This window comes from Grampus griseus (genome assembly GCF_964374135.1).
Source record: "Grampus griseus genome assembly, chromosome: 5".
Taxonomy (NCBI): Eukaryota; Metazoa; Chordata; class Mammalia; order Artiodactyla; family Delphinidae; genus Grampus; species Grampus griseus.
In genome coordinates this window covers 35420910-35441102 of record NC_138998.1, presented here as the reverse complement: position 1 = coordinate 35441102, position 20193 = coordinate 35420910, and the positions used below count along the sequence as shown (strand labels likewise).

Sequence of the window (20193 nt, the reverse complement as noted above, 5' to 3'; positions counted from 1 at the left end):
AGTTGAAAGTGATCATCTCCCATCAGCATGGCCAGGAATTCTGTAGCTCCTGTCCCCGTATCACAGAGAGCTCCTGCGCTGTGGGAAAACCCTGCATAAATGCTGGGGTCACTGTGAAGATATCTCATTATGGGTTGGGAGGCCTGCCCCCGGCCACTCCTAGGCTGCGGAGAAGGGGACCCGGCGGTCCGCTTGGACGGCTTCCCCTCCAGCCGGAGGAACGCGAACACGTTCGCCCTCTCGCGGAGAGCGGCGCCCCCTGTCGCCCGGTCAAAGAGGCGGCGCGGGCTCGCGGGAGGCTGGGAACATGGCGGGGAGGCCCGCGGCCACCGGCACCCCGCCGCCGGACCGGGACCGAGCGGCGCCCAATGTGGTGGCGTGGATCTCGCAATGGGCAGACGACCACCTGCGTCTCGTCCGGGTACCGCAGACCCGCCGGCCGGGCAGGTGGTGGGCGCGGGCCTGAGGGAGACGCGTCCTGGGGAGGCCCGGGCAGCGGACCCGCCGGGCCGGGGAGGCATGGAAGGCCGCGGGGGAGCAGCTCGGGGGCCGCCCGGTCAGGGCAGCGTGTGCGGGGCCGCGGGGGCGGTTGGGAAGGGCCGGGCAGACACCAAAGCAGGGCATGTAACTCCATAGGCCTGGGGAGAATGGAGGAGTTCATTTCTTTAATGCAGTGAGAGGCCATTGGAGTTCCAACAAAGGGCGGGGGCGGGGGGGAGGGAGGCTGCACTTTCGGCGACTAGACAAGAGAGGATTGTGGTGATTCCTTTCTTTCTAACAAAGAGAGGAATAAAGGGGGCTGCCTGCTTCGTGAATGGTGTTGGAAATTGCTGATATAGAGGAGTTGGGATAAATGAATTGTTAGGGAAATCTAGGGAGCTTTTTGCACGTGTGAACTTGAGGATGCCTATGAGACCTCTAGATGGAGATGAGTGAACTTGAAGATGGTCATTAGACTTCTAAACGTAGCTGTAGATGTTCTAGGCAACTGGAGACAGGAGTCATGTATTGAAGGGAAATCAGAACTGGGCATATAACTTTGGGAATGGGCTGCATAAACCTTGAGTAGTATTTAAAGCTTGGATGACGTCTTGGAGCCAGTCAGAAGAGCTCCTGAAGAAGCCCTAGAACTGAGACCTGGGGGCCTCTCTAACATTTAGAATTTGGGGCCTGAAAAGGAGGTCAGCAAAGACTAGGAAGGAACAGACAGGGAGGAGGAGGAAAATCGGGAAAACCAGGTGTCCTGGAAGCCAAGTGAAGAGTATGTGTTCAGATGGAGTGATTAACTTTGTTGAATTCTGCTGGGAAATTGAGTAGGATCATCAGCTTTGCAAATACTTTGCAGCCAAGCAGCACAAGAGCCAGGACCGTATCTGTTTTCACTCACCAGTGCAGCCCAGTCCTTAGAGTAGTAAATACCACTTAGTAAGTGCTAGATAAATATTGGTAGCATTAATGCAATATATATATATATGTGAATATGCACACACATATATGTTAATTGACAAGGCCTTGGTTCTTCCAGGTAAGCAGGAAGAGATGCATTGGTTATTACAAATTAAAAAATAACCTCATCAGTATTGGGGAGGAAACAGTGTTAAGTTAGCAAGCACATGGATAGTTCATTCCAAATAATCCAATCATGGAATGTACCCTTGTGTATATTTTCAACTTCATCTCTTATATGCTTAGTTGTATTTATTGAAGGAAAGCATGTTAGATTACCACTGTTGAGGGAATTACAGTATCCTTATTAAATTAATTAAACTCCCTTAGGTCTGTTTCAGTTTAAACGAAGCACTTCAAAGGTATCGCTAAGTTTTTCCCAACTGTTTGCAACATGTATTTCCCAAGTGCTATATTTTAAGGTTTTGGTGATAAAGTTTTCTACCAGATACTTAAATTCTGCCTGCAGACTCAGGGTTATAGAGTTCCTGTGGGTCTTGCAGAAGAAGTAAGTATTAGACTAATTCATGCATTCAGGGAACTCATGGTTAAAGCAATACAATCAATAGAGAGCAGTACCATATTATGTATATTACTACTGTGTGTGCCAGTTTGGTTGGAGAAAAAGGGGAAGATTAATGGGCGGGTGGGTAGTTAGTTTTTTTGGAAGAAGTGGACCTTTAGTTGAAGGATATGCCTTATTTGGGCAGTTAGGTACAGAGAGGATTTTTTTTTCTGCCTTCTAATTAGTACTTTCACTATTGTGAATAATAATTAGGATTAATCATTAAATCTCTTTTTGAAGAACATCAGCACCGTAATGGCCATAGCTGGAGTAATGTTACTTCTAAGAAGTGTTCGACTGGTAAGTTAAAAAAATGAAGGAGACATTATGATAAGCACCAGACAGTTAATTTTTCTCACTTCAAACGAGAAAGATGATATCTCAAGCAGTGTATCATTTTGTTATTCATATTAGAAGCTTTTAAATAGTATTTTAGAACAATGAACATATTTTAAGATGTTGGTTTGAAAGTAACACATCCACAGGATTTTATGGAAAGTAATTGCACAGCCTGTATTTCCATAATCATTTTTCTTCCTGCTTAAAAAGGAATCTGAAAAGGATTTAATTTGCTAGAATGGTGTAACCACTAAATTTGCATTTCAGATGTTGAAAACAGTCAAAAGTGTTTCCTATGGTGGTATTAAATTTAAATCGCCGTTGAATTATGTCCCTTAGAACTAAATAATTTATGCTTTCATTTAGTGTATTTTTTTGCCCTTTCAATAATGTATTAATAATAGACATTGTGGAGATCCATTTGATAATTCAAGATTTACAAGTATTTTTTTAATACACTTTATTTTTATCATAGGATGTAATTTCAGTGTCATGTTCGGTGTCAGTGTCATGTGTCATCCAACTGCGATGGATATATTGCTTCTATATATATTTATTTCCTACACTTATCTCTATATTGTTTTGTATTATCATTGACTACACCCCATTACTTTATCATACTATATCTTTTCCAACTGTTGCCTTTTCACCCAGACACCAATTTCAAAACTTTTGTCTCTCTTTTCCCTTCTTTTTGTTTTAGTGCCTTGCACTCATCTTTTTAAACTGAGAGGTAATTGACATACAGTGAAAGTATAAGTTTAAGATGTACAGCATAATGATTTGACTTACATACCTCATGAAATGATCACCACAGTAAATTTAGTGAACATCCATCATCTCATATAGATATGAAATTAAATAAATAGAAAAAAATTTTTTTCCTTGTGATGAGAAGTCTTAGAATTTCCTCTCTCAACCACTTTCATAGATAACTTACAGCAGTGTTCATTTTAATGTTCATATTAATCATGTTGAACATTACATCCCTAGTACTTGTTTATCTTATAACTAGAAGTTTGTACCTTCCAAGTTCCCCCTTCCCCTACCCCCACCTCTCCTAACCATAAATCTGATCTTTTTCTATGAGTTTGTTTTTGAAGTAAAATTGACCTACAACACTGGGTTACTTCCTGTTACACAACGTAGTGATTTGATATTTCAATACATTTCAAAATGATCACCACGAGTCTAGTTACCATGTCACCATACAAAGATATTGCATAATTACTGACTAAATTCCCCATGCTGTACACGTCATACCTGTGACTCATTTATTTTCTAACTAGAAGTTTATCTCCTAGTCCTATCTCCCTTACCTATTTCTTTCCTTCCCTCACTCCCCTCCCCTCTGGCAACCACCTGTTTGTTCTCTGTATGTATGACTGTGTTTCTGTTTTGTTGCATTTGTTCATTTATGTTTCAGGGTCCACGTATAAGTGAAATCATACAGTATTTGTCTTTCTCTGTCTGACTTATTCATTTAGCATAATACTCTCTAGGTCCATCCATGTTGTTGCAAGTGGCAAGATTCCATTCTTTTTATGGCTGAGTAATACTCCATTGTATATATACATACCACATCTTCTTTATCCATTCATCTATCGATAGGCATTTAGGTTGCTTCCATATCTTGGCCACTGTAAATGATGCTGCAGTGAACATGTGAGTACATATATCTTTTCAAATTAGTGTTTTCGTTTTCTTTGGACAAATACCCAGGAGTGGAATTGCTCAATTATATGGTAGTTGTATTTTTAATTTTTTGAGGAACCTCCATACTGTTCTGCATAGTGGCAAAACCAATTTATATTCCCACCAACAGTTCACGAGGGTTCCCTTTTCTCCACATCCTCACCAACACTTGTTATTTGTTGTCTTTATGATAATAGCCATTCGGACAAGTGTGAGGTGATATCTCATTGTGGTTTTGATTTGCATTTCCCTGATGATTAGTGATGTCGAGCATCTTTTCGTGTGCCTGTTGACCATCTGTATACCTTCTTTGGAAAAATATATCTTTAGGTCTTCTGCCCATATTTTAATTGGGTTGTTTGGTTTTTTGTTGCTGAATTGTATAACTTCTGTGTATATTTTGGAAATTAAGCTCTTATTGGATATATCACTTGTAAATATCTTCTCGAATTCAGTAGGCTGCCTATTTGTTTTGTTGACAGTTTCCTTCACTGTGCAAAAGCTTTTTAGTTTGATGTCCGATTTGTTTATTTTCACTTTTGTTTCCTTTGCCTGAGGAGGCATATCCAAAAAAGTACTAATAAGACTGATGGCAAAGAGCATACTGCCTGTGTTTTATTCTAGAAGGTTTATGGTTTCAGGCCTTACGTTTAAGTCTTTAATCCATTTTGAATTTATTTTTGTGCATGGAGTGTAGTCCAGTTTCACTCTTTGACATGTAGCTGTCCGGTTTTCCCAGCACCATTTATTGAAGTGGCTGTCTTTTTTGGGGTGGGGGGGGTCTTGAACTCATTTTTAATCTTATATTTAATAGGCTCTTTCTTATAACACCTCCATGATTTTGTAAGTCATTCATTTTTAGCCTATGTATATTCTTCTAGAATGGAGCTTTTGAAACTTTAGTTCTTTTCGTTCTACTTTTTTCATTTTCTTATATTTCTACATTCCATGACATATCTGTATTTTGAAGTTTCCAAAATTGCCAAAATATTAAATTATCTGATTAAGAGTTAAGGGGAAAATAGTGCTGAGGGATCATTTCTCTTATTAGCCCTTAAAAAAACACATGAATCAATTAGAGATCATTGTAAGTTTTTCGTTATTTTTAGTATATAGTTCAGTACTTCACTTTGGTAATATTAAAAGCAGCGTGTGACGGACTTCCCTGGTGGCGCAGTGGTTGAGAGTCCGCCTGCCGATGCAGGGGACATGGGTTCGTGCCCCGGTCCGGGAAGATCCCACATGCCGCGGAGTGGCTAGGCCCGTGAGCCGTGGACCCTGAGCCTGCGCGTCTGGAGCCTGTGCTTCGCAACGGGAGAGGCCACAACAGTGAGGCCCGCGTACCGCAAAAAAAAAAAAAAGCAGAGTGTGTTACTGTTTATTATGTTCACTTTTATTCTCACTGACTTTAATTCTTTTTTTTTTTCTCATTGACTTTCATGTCCTAATCCTGCTTATGTTAGGTACGTCATTGACTTATGCAAGTTATTCAATTTTATATATATATCTATATATATATAGTTATGACGTTATTTATTTTAGACTTAAGTTTGGTGTCTTTTTCTTAGATTTTATGGTTTTTGATAATAGTGATGAGAAGAGCAGACTAAGGAAGAGAAAAAGAACATTGGAACATTAGGGGATAAAAAACTCTGTTATAGAACAGTTGGAGATGTTTAGCTAGAAATAAGAGAAACCCCAATCAACAGTGGCTTAACCAATTAAAAAGTTGATTTTTCTCATGTCACAAGAAGTTTGGAGGTTAGAGGCTGCTAGCATTGCTTCCCCGACTCAGTAACATAGAATTTAGGTCTGTCTGATTTTCCTTGCCTTTCCTCATGGCACAGATGGCTGCTATAGCAGGCTGCTCAAGGCAGGAGGAGAGGAAAAAGGAAGGAAGGTGCAAGCCGTATCTTTTCCTTTTGTGCAAAAAGCAAAAACGTTCCTGGAAGCCCTCTGTAGACCTTTGCTCACATCCTTTTGTCACATGGCCACCTCTAGCTGGGGAAAGTAGGCTGGGCAAGTGGCCGTTTGGCTTTTCCACCCCATACAGAGCATGTTGGCAAGGGAGAATGGGTTTGGGAATGGATGTTGCATTGATGTCTTGCCACAAGGAGCCTTGATAATTCCTCTCCAGCTTTCTTTTTGGATTGCTGGTTTTCTCTCCTTCTTCCCTTTGAGAGTTTATCAGTTTCTCATATTCTTTCAGTTACAGATTGACAATTCCAAATTTCGTATTTAAAACATAAAAAAGATTATTAAGTTTGGTACTGTGCTGAGCCCTTTATATATATAATTTCATTTAATAGGTAAAATAATTCTGTGATAGAGGTATTCTTATGCCTAACTTTTATAGATGAGGAGATGGATGGTCAGAGAAATAACTCTGACAAGATCATCCGGCTAGTACATGGCAGAACTGGATTTCATATGACATCTTCCTGAATTTAAAACCCTTATTATTTTCTCTTCACTGCGATGCTTCCAGCTTTTGTCTGTTTGCCTTTAGGACTGCCCTTCACCCTCTGAAGCTTGGGCCTAGCACCCTTGTTAGTGGGATCATCTTTCTGCCTGCTCCGGAGAGCAGGCTGTGTTTATCACAAACTCAGGATTTTTTTGTTGAAAGATGTCTTCCTCAGGTGTTCCTATCCTTTCCATTTTGACCCTTTAGCACTTACACTTTATATTAAACCTATTCATGTGTTGCTCTATAGTTGTATTCTGGTTTTATGCATATTGTCTTTTCCTCTTCCAGATGATGCGTTCTGTGTCACAGAAATGCTGCACTGAACTTTTGGCTGTTGAGGGATTATTGGATTCCTCCCATCATGAGGTAGATGCAGTGGGATCTGCCTTTAGAAGTTCTTCACATAGACTGTGAGCTTCGTGAAAGTAGAACATTGGGTTCTACGTTTTTCCATTTCCTCCCCCAGCTCCTTAATAACTTCCAAAACTCCAAACATCAGGGCACACTTTTGCCCTTTTATGTGTATCCTTTAACGAAAACACCTCAGAATTTAAAGGATGGACCTGTAGTAGTTGAAGACATCTTTAATGTCCCTCTCTACTCCTTCTAAGTCTTGCTTCCTTGGGCAAAATACTCTTGGTTTTCTCAGGTGATGTAGTTTCCAGGCTCTTTACCATCTTTTTTCTCCTCTTCTGGCTTTGTTCCAGTTCGATGAAGTCTTTTATGAAATATGACACCCAGAACAGCCAGATAGATTCCACTTAGAGCCTGATTTAGAGTATTCGCTCCCTCACCTCTCTTGTTCTGGATCCTGCTTCTAATAATGTTGCTTTGGGTGGAACTTTGCAGAGGGGAGTTGTAGGGGGGCTGGGCAAAGAGGAGAGGGAGTTTGCACTTTTTGTTTTTGGCAGCCTTGTCACATTTTCACTCATCTTGAGTTCACAATTAACTAAAACCTGTAAATCTTTTCCATATATGCTGCTTTATTCTCTTCTATCCTTTAGTTTGGGAGGATACAGGGGCAGACTTTTATGTTGTAGCCATTCATTCTAATTGTCAGGATCTTTTTTTTTTTTTTTTTTTTTTTGCGGTACGCGGGCCTCTCACTGTTGTGGCCTCTCCTGTTGCAGAGCACAGGCTCCAGATGCGCAGGCTCAGCGGCCATGGCTCACGGGCCCAGCCGCTCCGCGGCATGTGGGATCTTCCCGGACCAGGGCACAAACCCATGTCCCCTGCATCGGCAGGCGGACTCTCAACCACTGCGCCACCAGGGAAGCCCTGTCAGGATCTTTTAAAATACTAACTCCGACTTAGTATTCATACCCTTCCAAGCATCAGACCTGCTGATGTTCGATCCTTACGCTCTCATTCAAGTCACTGGTGATCGTATTAAACAGGAGAGGATCCAGGTCAGAGCCCTGTGGCTTACTCCTAGAGTTCCCCTCCCATTGACATTAACTCATCAGTGCTACCCTAGGGATGTCACAGAACCATATTGGGAGCCATCTATGTGGCTGTTTAGCCCACATTTCTGTGTCTTTCCCATAAACTTTTCATAGACAACTTCTGTCAGGTGACTCACTCAAACTTTTCATGTGTGTTTGATTTAGGATTTCTCTTCCCTTTTGTTTATGTTCTGCATATTCCACATTTTTGAATGAATGCTGACAATACATACCTTCAGAATCTTTTTCCTCACAGTGTTTTCCCCAGAAAAAGCAGTCACCTCCTTTTTATCTAGATTCACCAGTTGTTAACATTTTTGCCATGGTTGTGCTTTCTCTCTCTCCCTCAGTGAAACCATTTGAAAGCAAGTTGCAGACATGATGGAACTTGTCCCATAAGGACTTCATAGTGTACTTCCTAAGAGCAGGGATATTTTCCTACATAGTCACATTAATATCACAGCTAATAAATTTAATATTTTTGCAGTAATATCTAAAATCCAGTTCATATTCATATTTATCTTCTGAAAATATCCTTTGTAGCTGTTTTTTCCCCAGTCTAAGGTTCAGCCCAGGATCACACACTGTATTTAGTTGTCATGTCTCTTTAGTCTCCTTTAATCTAGACTTTTATCCCACTTTATGTTTAATTTTTGTCTGTCATGACACTGCCATTTTTGAAGAGCCCAAGCCACTTGTCTTAGAGAATGTCCCACAGTCTAGATTTGTGTTTCCTTGGTAGATTTAGTGTGAACAAGAAGGTGACGGTGTATACTGCTTCCTGTTGTGCCACATCAGGAGACTCACAGTGTCCGTCTGTCCTAGAACGTTATCACATCTAAGATAATTAATAACCCCTTAGCATCATCTAATACCCAGACCATATTAAGAGTTCCTTGATTGTCTCAGTGGTGTCTTTTTTCAATAGATGATCTGTTCGAATCAGGATTCAAATGGTCCATATATTGCGTTTGTTTGTTGTATCTCTTATGACTCATTTATTTTATAACAGTCTAGAACCCCACCCCCATTTTTTCCCCTTTACGCCATTGATTTGTTAGAGTAACCAAGTCATTTATCCCATTTTTAACGTTCCACATTCTGGATTTGTCTGCTACAATATTTTTCTTGTTTGAAAAAATTTTTTTTTAATGTTTAGACCAACTTCACTATCTTAGGAAGTAAGATAGTATCTATCTTACTATCCTTCTGCCTGTATGAGGTTCTCACCCAGCCATGATTATGAGTTAAGGTTATCTCTATAGTACTGTTAATATGGAAGACACAGGTATAAAATGTTGACTAACTCCAAGGTGTTAGGTATTTAAATAAATTCCTAATGTTGGCCTTTTGGGAGGGGCCTTTTTCTCCTATGAGATAAAAAACAAGGGAAAAAACCTTGTTGATTAGTAGTCAAATTTAACTTGCCTCAGTTTTGGTTAGGTTCTCCCAGCAGTACCTGCATGAATAGATGGTACATCTATAGTGTAGGATAGTGACTCTTTAGCCAGATTTGTGTGGTACCATGTTTAGACTCACTGCTTTTTGATGGATTGTGTCATATTTCGAGGATGTAGGCTTTTAGAAATTAGGAGTCTGTTTAATGTTCTCTATAGAGTAGCTTGAAATAGTAAAATAATGACTAAATATTTCTAAATAATGTTCCCATAAACACTTTGTGTTAAATCTTATTAAAATTTTAATATAAAATTAAGAACCAAATTAAAAATTACCAGTGGTTATATCTTCTTTAAAATGTTTAGAGAATTTGACATGCTTAATTTTAATATGAAAATGGTAGTAAAATGTTATATTTTTCTCCTGTAAATCAACAGACATCAAAATTCACAAGTCCTTCAGATATTCCAGTAGAATTTATAAGAAGGAATGTTAAACTACGAGGACGACTACGCCGAATAACCGAGAATGGTTTAGAGATTGAACATATTCCCATTACTTTACCTATTATATCTTCATGGAGAAGTAAGTAAGGTGCAAAAATAATAACACTAAATAACTATTTTAATGTTCCTTTATTAGAAGTTATTTTAAAAATAGCAAAAAAAAGTCATTTTAATTTTTAGTAACTTTCCATTGTCTATGAGGGAAAGTCCAAATTCTTGACTTACATACAAGAACTATTTAATTTGGCTCTAGATTTCTTTTCTTCCTTCCCTCCTTTTCTCATTCAACCACTCAGTGGTTCATTCAGGCATTCAAGCATTTATTCCACAAATATTGAGCACATGTTATGTTCTAGGTCCTATGCTAGCCGTACGTGGGGAGTGAAATAAACAAGACCACTCTACCCCTTGGAGCTTATAGTACAGGTGGAAGATGGGCAACAGACAAATGAAAAATTGTCCTGAGAGCGCTGAAGAAGAGGGTCAGGGTATAGGATGAGAATTATAGGAGGTTGTATGAAGGGCGAACCTACATATATAGTAGTCAGAGAAGGCCTCACTGAGGAGTTGCTATTTAATCAGATACCCGAAGAATGGGAGGGGGCTGGCTAGGAAGAATATGTGTGGGGATGAGTTGGCTCTTTTGGTAAGCACGTGAAGGCTCGTCTGGCCAGGGCATAGGGAAGAAGGGGACAAGAGACACCAAAGGAGGCTGGAGAGCTGGGCAGAGTCCATAGCTTTGCTGCTGCAATTCCCATTTCTCCCTGCTTCATGGCAAAGCCCCCAGCCACACAGACATGCCTGCTGCTTCCATGTGTTCTCATGCCCTGGGCATAGTTCTTTGCCCAGAGTGACTTGGCTCCTGTGGATTCTTTAGGATCTAGCTCAAATGTCAGCTCTTCTGTGAAGCTCTCCTTAACTCCCAAGCAGAATTAGCCTCTTTCTTTCCTGTCCCCCAAGCAATTTATACACACTGCAATTAAAGTACTGAAACACATTTTCCTGTAATTATATATCTAGGTTTATATTCTTCTATTAAACTGTGAGCCCCTGGTGGGCAGGGAACTTTTCTTATCTATCTCATTATTCACAGTCCCTAGAAAAATAATTGTTAGCCAGCAGAGACTTGGCAAAATTTGTCAAATGAATTAACTGAGTTATATTTAAAGATCTTCTTAATATTATTTTACTGTTTTGAAGAAAGGGATTCTTATTTCTTTAGCCTCAGATGAATGAATATCACTCTGTTCAATTAGATAGGGCTGCAAAGGAATAAGATTAATTTTTTTTCCCCAGACATACCTGAAATGATTGACTTCTTTAACAAATCAAACAGTATTTTTCCCTAAAGAAAGATACCTGAGATGTTTATTTGGCCATTTAATGGCCATTTAATGGCCATTTCAGCTCTAAGCATGGTTTATACTTCATAAGTCCTCTACCTTCTCAGTTGTTGTAATAATGGTACAATAATTTAAATCTCTCCTGTCTGAAATAGTGATGATTCTTTAGTGCTTAGACAGCAAGGTCATCACTTGTGATTGTCCAGGCTGTACATCGCACAACTTCAGGGATGGTATTCAGTGGGAATCTGCCCCAGAAGTCGAGCAATGCCACAGCACTCTAATTGCCATATACACATATTGTTATTAATGGGTTTCACATCAAATAAAAATGTTTATCAAGTTGGTACAAACAATCAAAATTTTAGAGCTGAAAGGAAACTTACTTTTCTCCCCCACTTATTTAAATATTTTCTATAGAAGTTAAAGGCCATGTATGAAGCCATCTACCTAACAGTTGATGAAATCAAAGGTAGAAAACAGATTTTCTGCTACCCAGTCCACAACTTTATGTATACAGATGCAAAAGTTAAAGAAACAGACATGTCTTATTCGTCCCAACAGATGATAACCAGTACAAATGTAACGGTAGTGTTAATACTTTTTGTAACTGACATAAATTGTTGATGTTAAAGAGATCATTTTGCATTTTCATTTGTTAAACCTGTTTACTTATAAAATGGTTGTAGACCTAGAAGGTTGCTTTCCAAGCACTATTTTGACTGATATAATAAGATGTTACAGCATAATCTTTTTCATTTAAAAATAGCTGTTAATTGAAAGCTCCTTATGTTCCTTTCACTATTTTTACTACCTGGCCTGTAAGATAGAGATGGACTTTTATTTTTTTTAATTAATTTATTCTTTTGGCTGCGTTGGTCTTTGTTGCTGCACACAGGGGCTACGCGGGCTTCATTGCGGTACGCGGGCTTCTCATTGCGGTGGCTTCTCTTGTTGCGGAGCACAGGCTCGAGGTGCGCAGGCTTCAGTAGTTGCAGCACATGGGCTCAGAAGTTGTGGCACGTTGGCCCTAGAGCATGTGGGCTTCAGTAGCTGTGGTACATGGGCTCAATAGTTGCAGCACGTGGGCTCTGGGGAGTGCGGGCTTCAGTAGTTGTGGTGCGCAGGCTCAGTAGTTGTGGTGCATGGGCTTAGTTGCTCTGCAGCATGTGGGATCTTCCTGGGCCAGGGATCGAACCCGTGTCCCCTGCATTGGCAGGAGGATTCTTAACCACGGCGCCACCAGGGAGGTCCCAGGGATGGACTTTTGATTTTATTGTAAGGAAGGCTAGGATTCAGGCTCCCCAAGTTAAGGCCATTCTAACCAAAAAGATTTAGCTCAGAAAACTACATCAGAGTAGAGTCTGTGTGGTGTAGTAGAATGTGTATTGGCATGGAGAGCTTGTGTTCTATTTCTAGTTTTGGCTTATGGTTTCCACCACCATCAAAGAAGAGAATTATAATATTTCCAAGACTCCTTCCTCATGACTATTCTGTAATATCCCTTCCTTCCATGCTCTTATCTTTGGTGTGTATGATGAGGAGGCAAACACACACAGAGCTGAAAATTTTTATGAAGCGGAACTCTTAGGACACTTCATTTCTTCAATAAATGTTTACTGAATGCCTGCTGTTTTGTCACAGTCTCAGTATATAGTGGCAAACAATGGATGTGATCCTACAGTAGTCACAAAACCTGCAGTCTAATGAGGATATTACTCAAAGCTTCTTCTATCCGGGGATGGTAAAAAATAATCTTTTTGACGTATGTGATACTCCTTCTCGTGAAATTGTCCATTGTCATGAATTCACTTATAATGTTTTCTAAATTGAGGGTATAAATCAGTTGTTTTTCTATCATGTACTATCTTTATAAAAACCTTAAGAATATTTAGTTACGAAGTTTCCGACCCATCTGATGGAACAGAAATATAGCAAACTCCTTAGTGGTGATTTGCTTCCATATTCATCTTACGTCTGCCGTTTTTTCCAGGTTCCCATGGTCTTTCCCTTACTTGACATACTCACTTCCTCTTCCTCCTCCTGCCTCTCTGTTCATTCGGCAAAACCCAAGTCCTGCTCTTGGGCTCTTCCACTGGAGCCCATGTTGCTGTCCCCTTATAACCTTTGGCATCATCTGTGTCATCCAATACAGTATGAATTAGGCTTTTTTAAAATATGTGCATAAAAGATTTGTTGAAGAGCTGGTAAGATAGAGGGATTCACATAAAGCTAAAATTAGACATCATAAGCATTAAAAGTTGCATCTCCTTTTTCAAAAAAATCTCAACTGTTTGGGCAAAAATATATGATGTATATAACTAACCTTATTCAGTAGATTAGTTCTTGGAAGATTTATTTTTAAATTTTTATTGGCCGCATCATATTTTAAATGCTTAATGGGGAATTGCTAATTTTAAAGGAATCCCAATGACCTTTTGTGAAGTGAAGAATTAGGACATTAATACTTCAGGTTGATAGTGTTGACTTAGATTCATGTTTTTGGTCCCCAAAATTTTGGCCTTAAAGACTAGAGGATGTTTTATTGGAAGACAGCTGGTGTTGATGGCAGCATTAAAGGATTGAAGAGAGACTGCAGAATCTTCAAGCTTCCCTTAACTCATTACGTACCAATGATTTAAATTCATCTAGTCTTTATTATATGTTCTGCCTTAATCTAATTTGTGTATTTACTGTGCCACAGATTTTTCTAAGGACATAATCCTACTTACACCTTTTGATACTTATCTAACTGAAACTCTAGGACAGGTTTCAAGAACCCATGCCCTAAAGAAAATGTTTTTCTATCATCAAATAATATTGTGGCAAACTTCTAGGATATCTTCCTGAACTCAAGTATTACTTTTTCCCTAGTAATTAAATGAACTTAACTTTATACTTTCAGCTACTTGTATAAGAGTTTAACATATGTTAAATGTATAATTTCTTTCAAAAAAAAGTCATTAAGATTTTTTTTTGTCAGCCATTATCCTTTATGGAAAGTTATAAACTTTTTCTGCAATAAAATCCTGTTATTAAAGTTTAATTGGTTAAAATTTTATCAAGAGTTTGCCCAGACTTTCTTATCACTATGTTACTTGGGTAATAAATTGATAAAATCCTGTCTGGAAGTCAGTTTTGTAAAATGTATATTAAAAAAAATAATGTTGATATTAATCAATATTTATTGAGATGGGAAAATATCCTCAGTACATTAAGTGAAAACGCAGTTTATACAGTCCTATTGGTCGTAGGAGCTTATATTATTGAACGACATATCTTGTAGCATTACGTGTATGTGTGCAGAGAAATAAATCTGGCAGATTTTTTTTTTTTTTTTTTTTTTTTTGCGGTACGCGGGCCTCTCACTGCTGGGGGCTCTCCCGCCGCGGAGCACAGGCTCCGGACGCGCAGGCCCAGCGGCCACGTCCCACGGGCCCAGCCGCTACGCGGCACGTGGGATCTTCCCAGACCGGGGCACGAACCCGCGTCCCCTGCGTCGGCAGGCGGACTCCCAACCACTGCGCCACCAGGGAAGCCCAAATCTGGCAGATTTTTTTTAAAAAGGTAAATTGGTTAAACCCCACATCCTGTTCTGGATCTTACTGAAATGAGTTTTTGAAATTTCCATCTGTTACATACTTGTATTGTTTTAAAAGACAGGTTGACTATAGAAATGAATGGATCTATATCTAGATAGTCTGGGTATTTATAAATAAACATAATATATCCAGTTGTTTTTTGGAGCCCAAATGACTTTGGAATTTGCTTTTGCAACGTGGTATTAAAGCTAAAACTCTCTTCTACCTAACCCTTTTAGAAGAGCCGTGTGGTGCTTTGCTGGTTAAGTTGGCTGGAGTAGAACTCACTGAAACTGGGAAGGTGTGGTTACAAAAAGAGCTAAAACCTTCCCAAGTAGTATGGTTCCAACTTCTTGGAAAGGAGAATTCAGCACTCTTTTGCTACCTTTTAGTGAATAAGGTAAGTAGTGTGAAGAAATAACTAGCAATATTTTATTCTTATTATTTAATACATAAACTCGTCATTAATCAGAGCCTTGAATATATAATGAGACTGAATTTTTTTGTCTTTTTAAAGTATGACTCACAGTGATTATGTATAGAGAACTAGATGTTTCATATATAAATTTTGCTATAAAATTTGTTTATTATAGAAAAAATTGTGTTTATATGTTTATTATAGAAAAAAATAGAAAATTTTAAAAAAGTTAAAAAACTTCGAATTATTATTGACTCTGGACATTGCCAGTTTAAGGAGTATCTTATACATTTATTTATGGACATTATATCACACTTGTTATTATAAACCACTTGTTGAGTGCGACTTGTCAACTGAAAACTGCAGAGAGCAAGGGTGTTTTCTGAAGGTAAATATTGCTCATTCTGCTCCAATACCTTGTAGATAGGTATGCCTTAACATATAAGTCTTTGAACTCTAAAAACATTGAGCATATTTAATACTACTGGGCATATTTAAATTGAGCCTATTTAAATACTATTCATGATCAGTAGTCAGTCATCTGAAGACATTGCCTCAGAGTTTCCTTACCTTTATGACTGGCCATTAGCCATTCTGTAACTGCGGATGCCTGAGAGCTTCATTACTGTTGCCCTGTCACTGTCTTGAGTCCTTCGATGTGCCTTCTTCCAAATTTCTTTTGGTGGACGATTACTGAAAAAAGAACATGGAAAAATAAAATAGTTGAAATGTTATTATAACAGGATTAAGGGTAATTTTTCTTACTTTTAAAGTTCCTTATTATGTAACAAACAAGAATAATCTGAAGAGAAAAATAACCTCACATTAAAGTGATTAGAATTATAACTATTTTAATTATTAAAGCTTTGTGAATTATTAAGAGAACACCTAGTGAAATCCATTAATTTTTGCATGTCCAGATCACATTCAGTTCTTTCAAAATAAGAATTATCCAATACTGATTGGTTGAAGCATCTTACACTTGACTAAGTTGATAATACAGAAGTATATAAAAGATCCCAAAGGCCTTACGAAAATATTAACTTCTCTTTTCAGTTGAGGAGTATATATTATTTATCCTCAAAACCCCGCTATGGAATCATTTTATTCCCTTTTACAGGGGGGACTCCGGGTAACCAAGTAGAAGAACCGGTATTCAAGCCCAGCTCTTCCTGGCTTCTGAGCCCACACTTTACCTTATCTGTCTTTACCTTATACTCTTTCCTAGAAGGTGACCAAATTATGTTTTATGCAATTTCGGTAATTTACTTCTGTTGAATTTTACTGTAGTGTGAGGTTGAATTTTAATTATTTTTATTTTGGTTCAGCTCATTAAATTTAAAACATTGAGACAAATATGATAATCCCTTTAAAACTGTATTTCTTAGCCGCTTATCATCATGTACCAAAAGTTACTGCATTTAAAGGAACAAAAGTTTACTTTATTCCTTTATATAGTCTTAGAAAATGTTTCCTACTTTAAATTTTTAGTTTTCACATTAAAAAAATTTAACTGTGAATTACTTGTCTAATGAAGCTATAAAATTACTAATACTTTGTTAAAATTAACCTTGTTAAGTTAAAATCCCACAAGGACTATGGAAATAGCTAAGCAGGATCTCCTTTACACTGTAAATTAGCGAGAAAAAAAAAATCCCATTTATCTGGTTTCATTAGGCAGTGAGGTATGAATGAAATTTCCTGAAGGGTGAAGATTCAAGGGCCAGGACTATTTTTATGTTCATTATTTTATGGGACATCTTTTAAAAATGTATTTACATGCCAGTGCCTTCCTCAAACACTGGACTTCTGAACCTAAATTAACAGTTCAGTGATGATTCATTTCATTTTGCATTTGTCTACTTTTTGGTTTCGTTACTTTTCTTTGGTTTCTCTTTTGCTATGGCCTCCTGTCATTTTACCTATCTGGTGTGTGCTCCATTTCCCCTCCAAACGACAACAATAAAACCAAAAAACCCTTTTTGTGCTTTATTGCTTCTGCACATTTTTGGGTAGGAGACCAGTGAGCCTGTGGAGAACTATATGTTATAAAAGAGTGAATTGTCTTTGAGCAATGGTCTCTTCTAGTAATGAAATTCTTGGATTTAGCATTAACTGTTTTAAGCTCTTAAGGACCCTTTTGCATTTATATTTTTGACTTTTATTTGGAGGACTCAAGTTGCAGAATGACTGATTTTAAAGTAAATGAAGTGTTACAGGTATGCTAGTAACTTTATTAAATAATTGGCTTGTGTTATTTTTTTATTCAAGGGTAGATATTTTAGTGTGAGTCTGAATGAAGAAATTTTGAGAAGAGGCCTTGGCAAAACTGTTCTCGTTAAAGGGCTAAATTATGATTCTAAAATCTATTGGAGAATTCACAGAAACTTACTTAAAGCTGAATTAATAGCCTTAAAAAAAGGAGAAGGAATATGGAAGGAAGAATCTGAAAAAGAAAGTTATTTGGAAAAATTCAAAGGCTCCTGGAGAGAAATATGGAAAAAAGACAGTTATTTAAAAAAAATTGGATCAGATTTCAACTTGAAAAAAGAAAGTTATTATGACAAATTTAGAAGGACTTATGAAACATGGAAAGAAAACATGAATAACTACTCCTTAATACTGAAGTTCAGAGAACTTCTGAGTCGCATACACTTTCGTAGAAAAGGATGAAATATTCCAAGAGATCTGGAGGTGACTTACTCCCAAAAGAATAAAATATAATGGATAAATATAATGAATATTTTTCATTGAGTTGGAATGGGAAATTTCCCCAAATGATTCTAATGTATTTAAATATTTAAGAGATGATTCTTATAAATGTAATATCAGAATAATTTAAATAAATTGTGATTAATGTAATATCCTTTTAGGAAAAATGAAACGCTCTGTAAAAAGTTATCAGGTTGAGGGCGATATACATGTAGTGATAATATATGAAGAGAGAGTTTAACTATTGGCCATTGTATTATTTTAGTCATTTTGGGCAGCCGTATTTAACTTTTGTTTAAAGAGAGTATTTGTTTACTTTTGATTACTTATAATAAAGGGACTCTTTATGCATCATGTCTGAGGCTGCTCTTTTCTCTCCACTACTTTATAACTGCTTGTGAATTTGAGGCAGAGCTACAAGAGAAGGTCACTTAGACCATTTTCTACTAGTAAAGAGTGACATGGGCTTCCCTGGTGGCTCAGTGGTTGAGAGTCTGCCTGCCGATGCAGGTGACATGGGTTCGTGCCCCGGTCCGGGAGGATCCCACATGCCGCGGAGCGGCTAGGCCCGTGAGCCATGGCCGCTGAGCCTGCGCGTCCGGAGCCTGTGCTCCGCAACGGGAGAGGCCATAACAGTGAGAGGCCCGCGTACGGCAAAAAAAAAAAAAAAAAAAAAAAAAAGAGTGGCTTATTTCTACCTGTTGTTAGATGAGGGGGATAATCCTGAGGACAAAATCATGAATGAGCCGAAGATGGCAGCACACAGGATAAAAAGAATAGGGATGCCTTCTGACATTGTCGAGACCCTAAGGGCTTGAACCCTCTTGCTTCCCAATTTCTTACGACGCAAGATAGTAAATTTCTTTATTTTTAAAGCCAGTTTTAGTTGGTTTGAGGATGTGATATACACACATACTTGCTGCAAAATCCTCCTGACAGTATAAGCTTTTTTCACAACACCAGCAATAATCCACCCACAATGTCTCCAGAAGTTTTTCTTTTTTTATAATTATTTTATTTATTTATTTATTTATTTATGGCTGTGTCGGGTCTTAGTTGCAGCACATGGGCTCTTTCTTGCAGTGTGCAGGCTTCTCTCTAGTTGAGGTGCGTGGGGTCAGTAGTTGTGGCGTGTGAGCTTAGTTCCCCTGCAGCATTTGGGATCTTAGTTCCCTGACCAGGGATCGAACCTGTGTCCCCTGCATTGGAAGGCAGATTCTTTACCACTGGACCATCAGGGAAGACCCTCCAGAAGTTTTTCTTAATGATTTGTGACACTGACCAAAGTCAGAGGTATCATCTGGTCTAAATAGTTGACTCCTGTCAGAATCAGTAATATAGAATGAAAAGTTTACTGCTGCTACCTGATTAAAACAGGAAACTGTTGCTTTCCTATTTAAAACATTGCAAAGTAGATTTCTCAACATTTTCTAATTAAACAACATTAATTTTTAGTGAGGTCTCAAATCTTCCAAAGATACTTTTTGTGTGTGTGACTTTATTTCATCATCTTTGGGGTAGGATAGGAAGTTATGTGGTAGTTTTTATTCCCTGGGTCTAGTGCCTCAATAGCTTTTTGTTTTGTTTTAAGAGGATGTTTTATTTTTATTTAGAGATTTTAACAAGATTTTTATTTAAGGATGTTAAACTAGTTTTGTGGCAAGCTCTTGAGCCTTTTTTTTTTTTCTCAGTTTGCCTCCGAATGATGTCAGATCTCATCACAGTTATCACTGATGGCCTCTACCAGCTCTGCCAGTGCATTTTTGTCTTTCCAGTTAAGCTGTGTGAATGTGGGGCTGGTGCAGGTCTTTCTGGGGACTAGGTGACCTGGTCTAATCTTTCCCTTGAAGACATAGTAGGGAACCCTGATTAGACCAGTTTGTTTGATGGTCCAAGGGCAAGGTGAACTAGATAATTACAGAGAGGCTAGATCTTTGTCACTGGAGCTGGTTATAACAGGGCCATCTGAAAAAAGTGGAAAAGGCCTTTTAGGCTGAATTTTTGACTAAAGCCCAGGTTCTTTACCTTTTTCAAATAGAGGATTTACTACTTCTTAGTCTCTTATCTTCAAAGCAACAGGGTCTATGACCACCGTTTTCTCCTTGACCTTTTTTCTTTTTGGTATCTTGGGTATTTAGAACCCTTTACTTTTTAAATATATTTCTATCAAATGAGTTTAGTTCTTATTGTATTTCTAAAAGGTTGAATTTTTATGGCCCTTTCAAATCTATTTTGTCTTAGAACCACATTTCCTTTTTGGGGTTTTATTTGTTTTTCA

At 38.3% G+C, this 20193-nt stretch overlaps 1 protein-coding gene across 2 annotated transcripts; it reads left to right on the top strand.

Annotated features, from left to right (window-relative positions):
- Positions 1-290: 290 nt before the first annotated feature.
- LOC309822386 (protein C3orf33) lies at positions 291-18246 on the top strand. 2 transcript variants are annotated; one of them, XM_082654162.1, is made up of 5 exons: positions 291-421; positions 2260-2311; positions 9793-9940; positions 15025-15185; positions 17475-18246. In XM_082654162.1, the coding sequence occupies exons 1-5, from the start codon at positions 369-371 to the stop codon at positions 17874-17876; spliced, it is 816 nt and encodes a 271-aa protein (XP_082510288.1). In that variant the 5' UTR covers positions 291-368; the 3' UTR covers positions 17877-18246. The 2 variants fall into 2 exon arrangements, with proteins under 2 accessions (XP_082510288.1, XP_082510287.1); XM_082654161.1 differs by having other exon boundaries at positions 2252-2311.
- The last annotated feature ends 1947 nt before the right edge of the window (positions 18247-20193 follow it).

Excerpts from the sequence above, each read along its gene's own strand:
- LOC309822386 (XM_082654161.1), top strand. The coding sequence starts at position 308 with ATGGCGGGGAGGCCCGCGGCCACCGGCACCCCGCCGCCGGACCGGGAC. Across the intron at positions 2,312-9,792 it reads TTCTAAGAAGTGTTCGACTG|ACATCAAAATTCACAAGTCC; the intron begins GTAAGTTAAAAA and ends GTAAATCAACAG. Across the intron at positions 9,941-15,024 it reads TATTATATCTTCATGGAGAA|AAGAGCCGTGTGGTGCTTTG; the intron begins GTAAGTAAGGTG and ends TAACCCTTTTAG.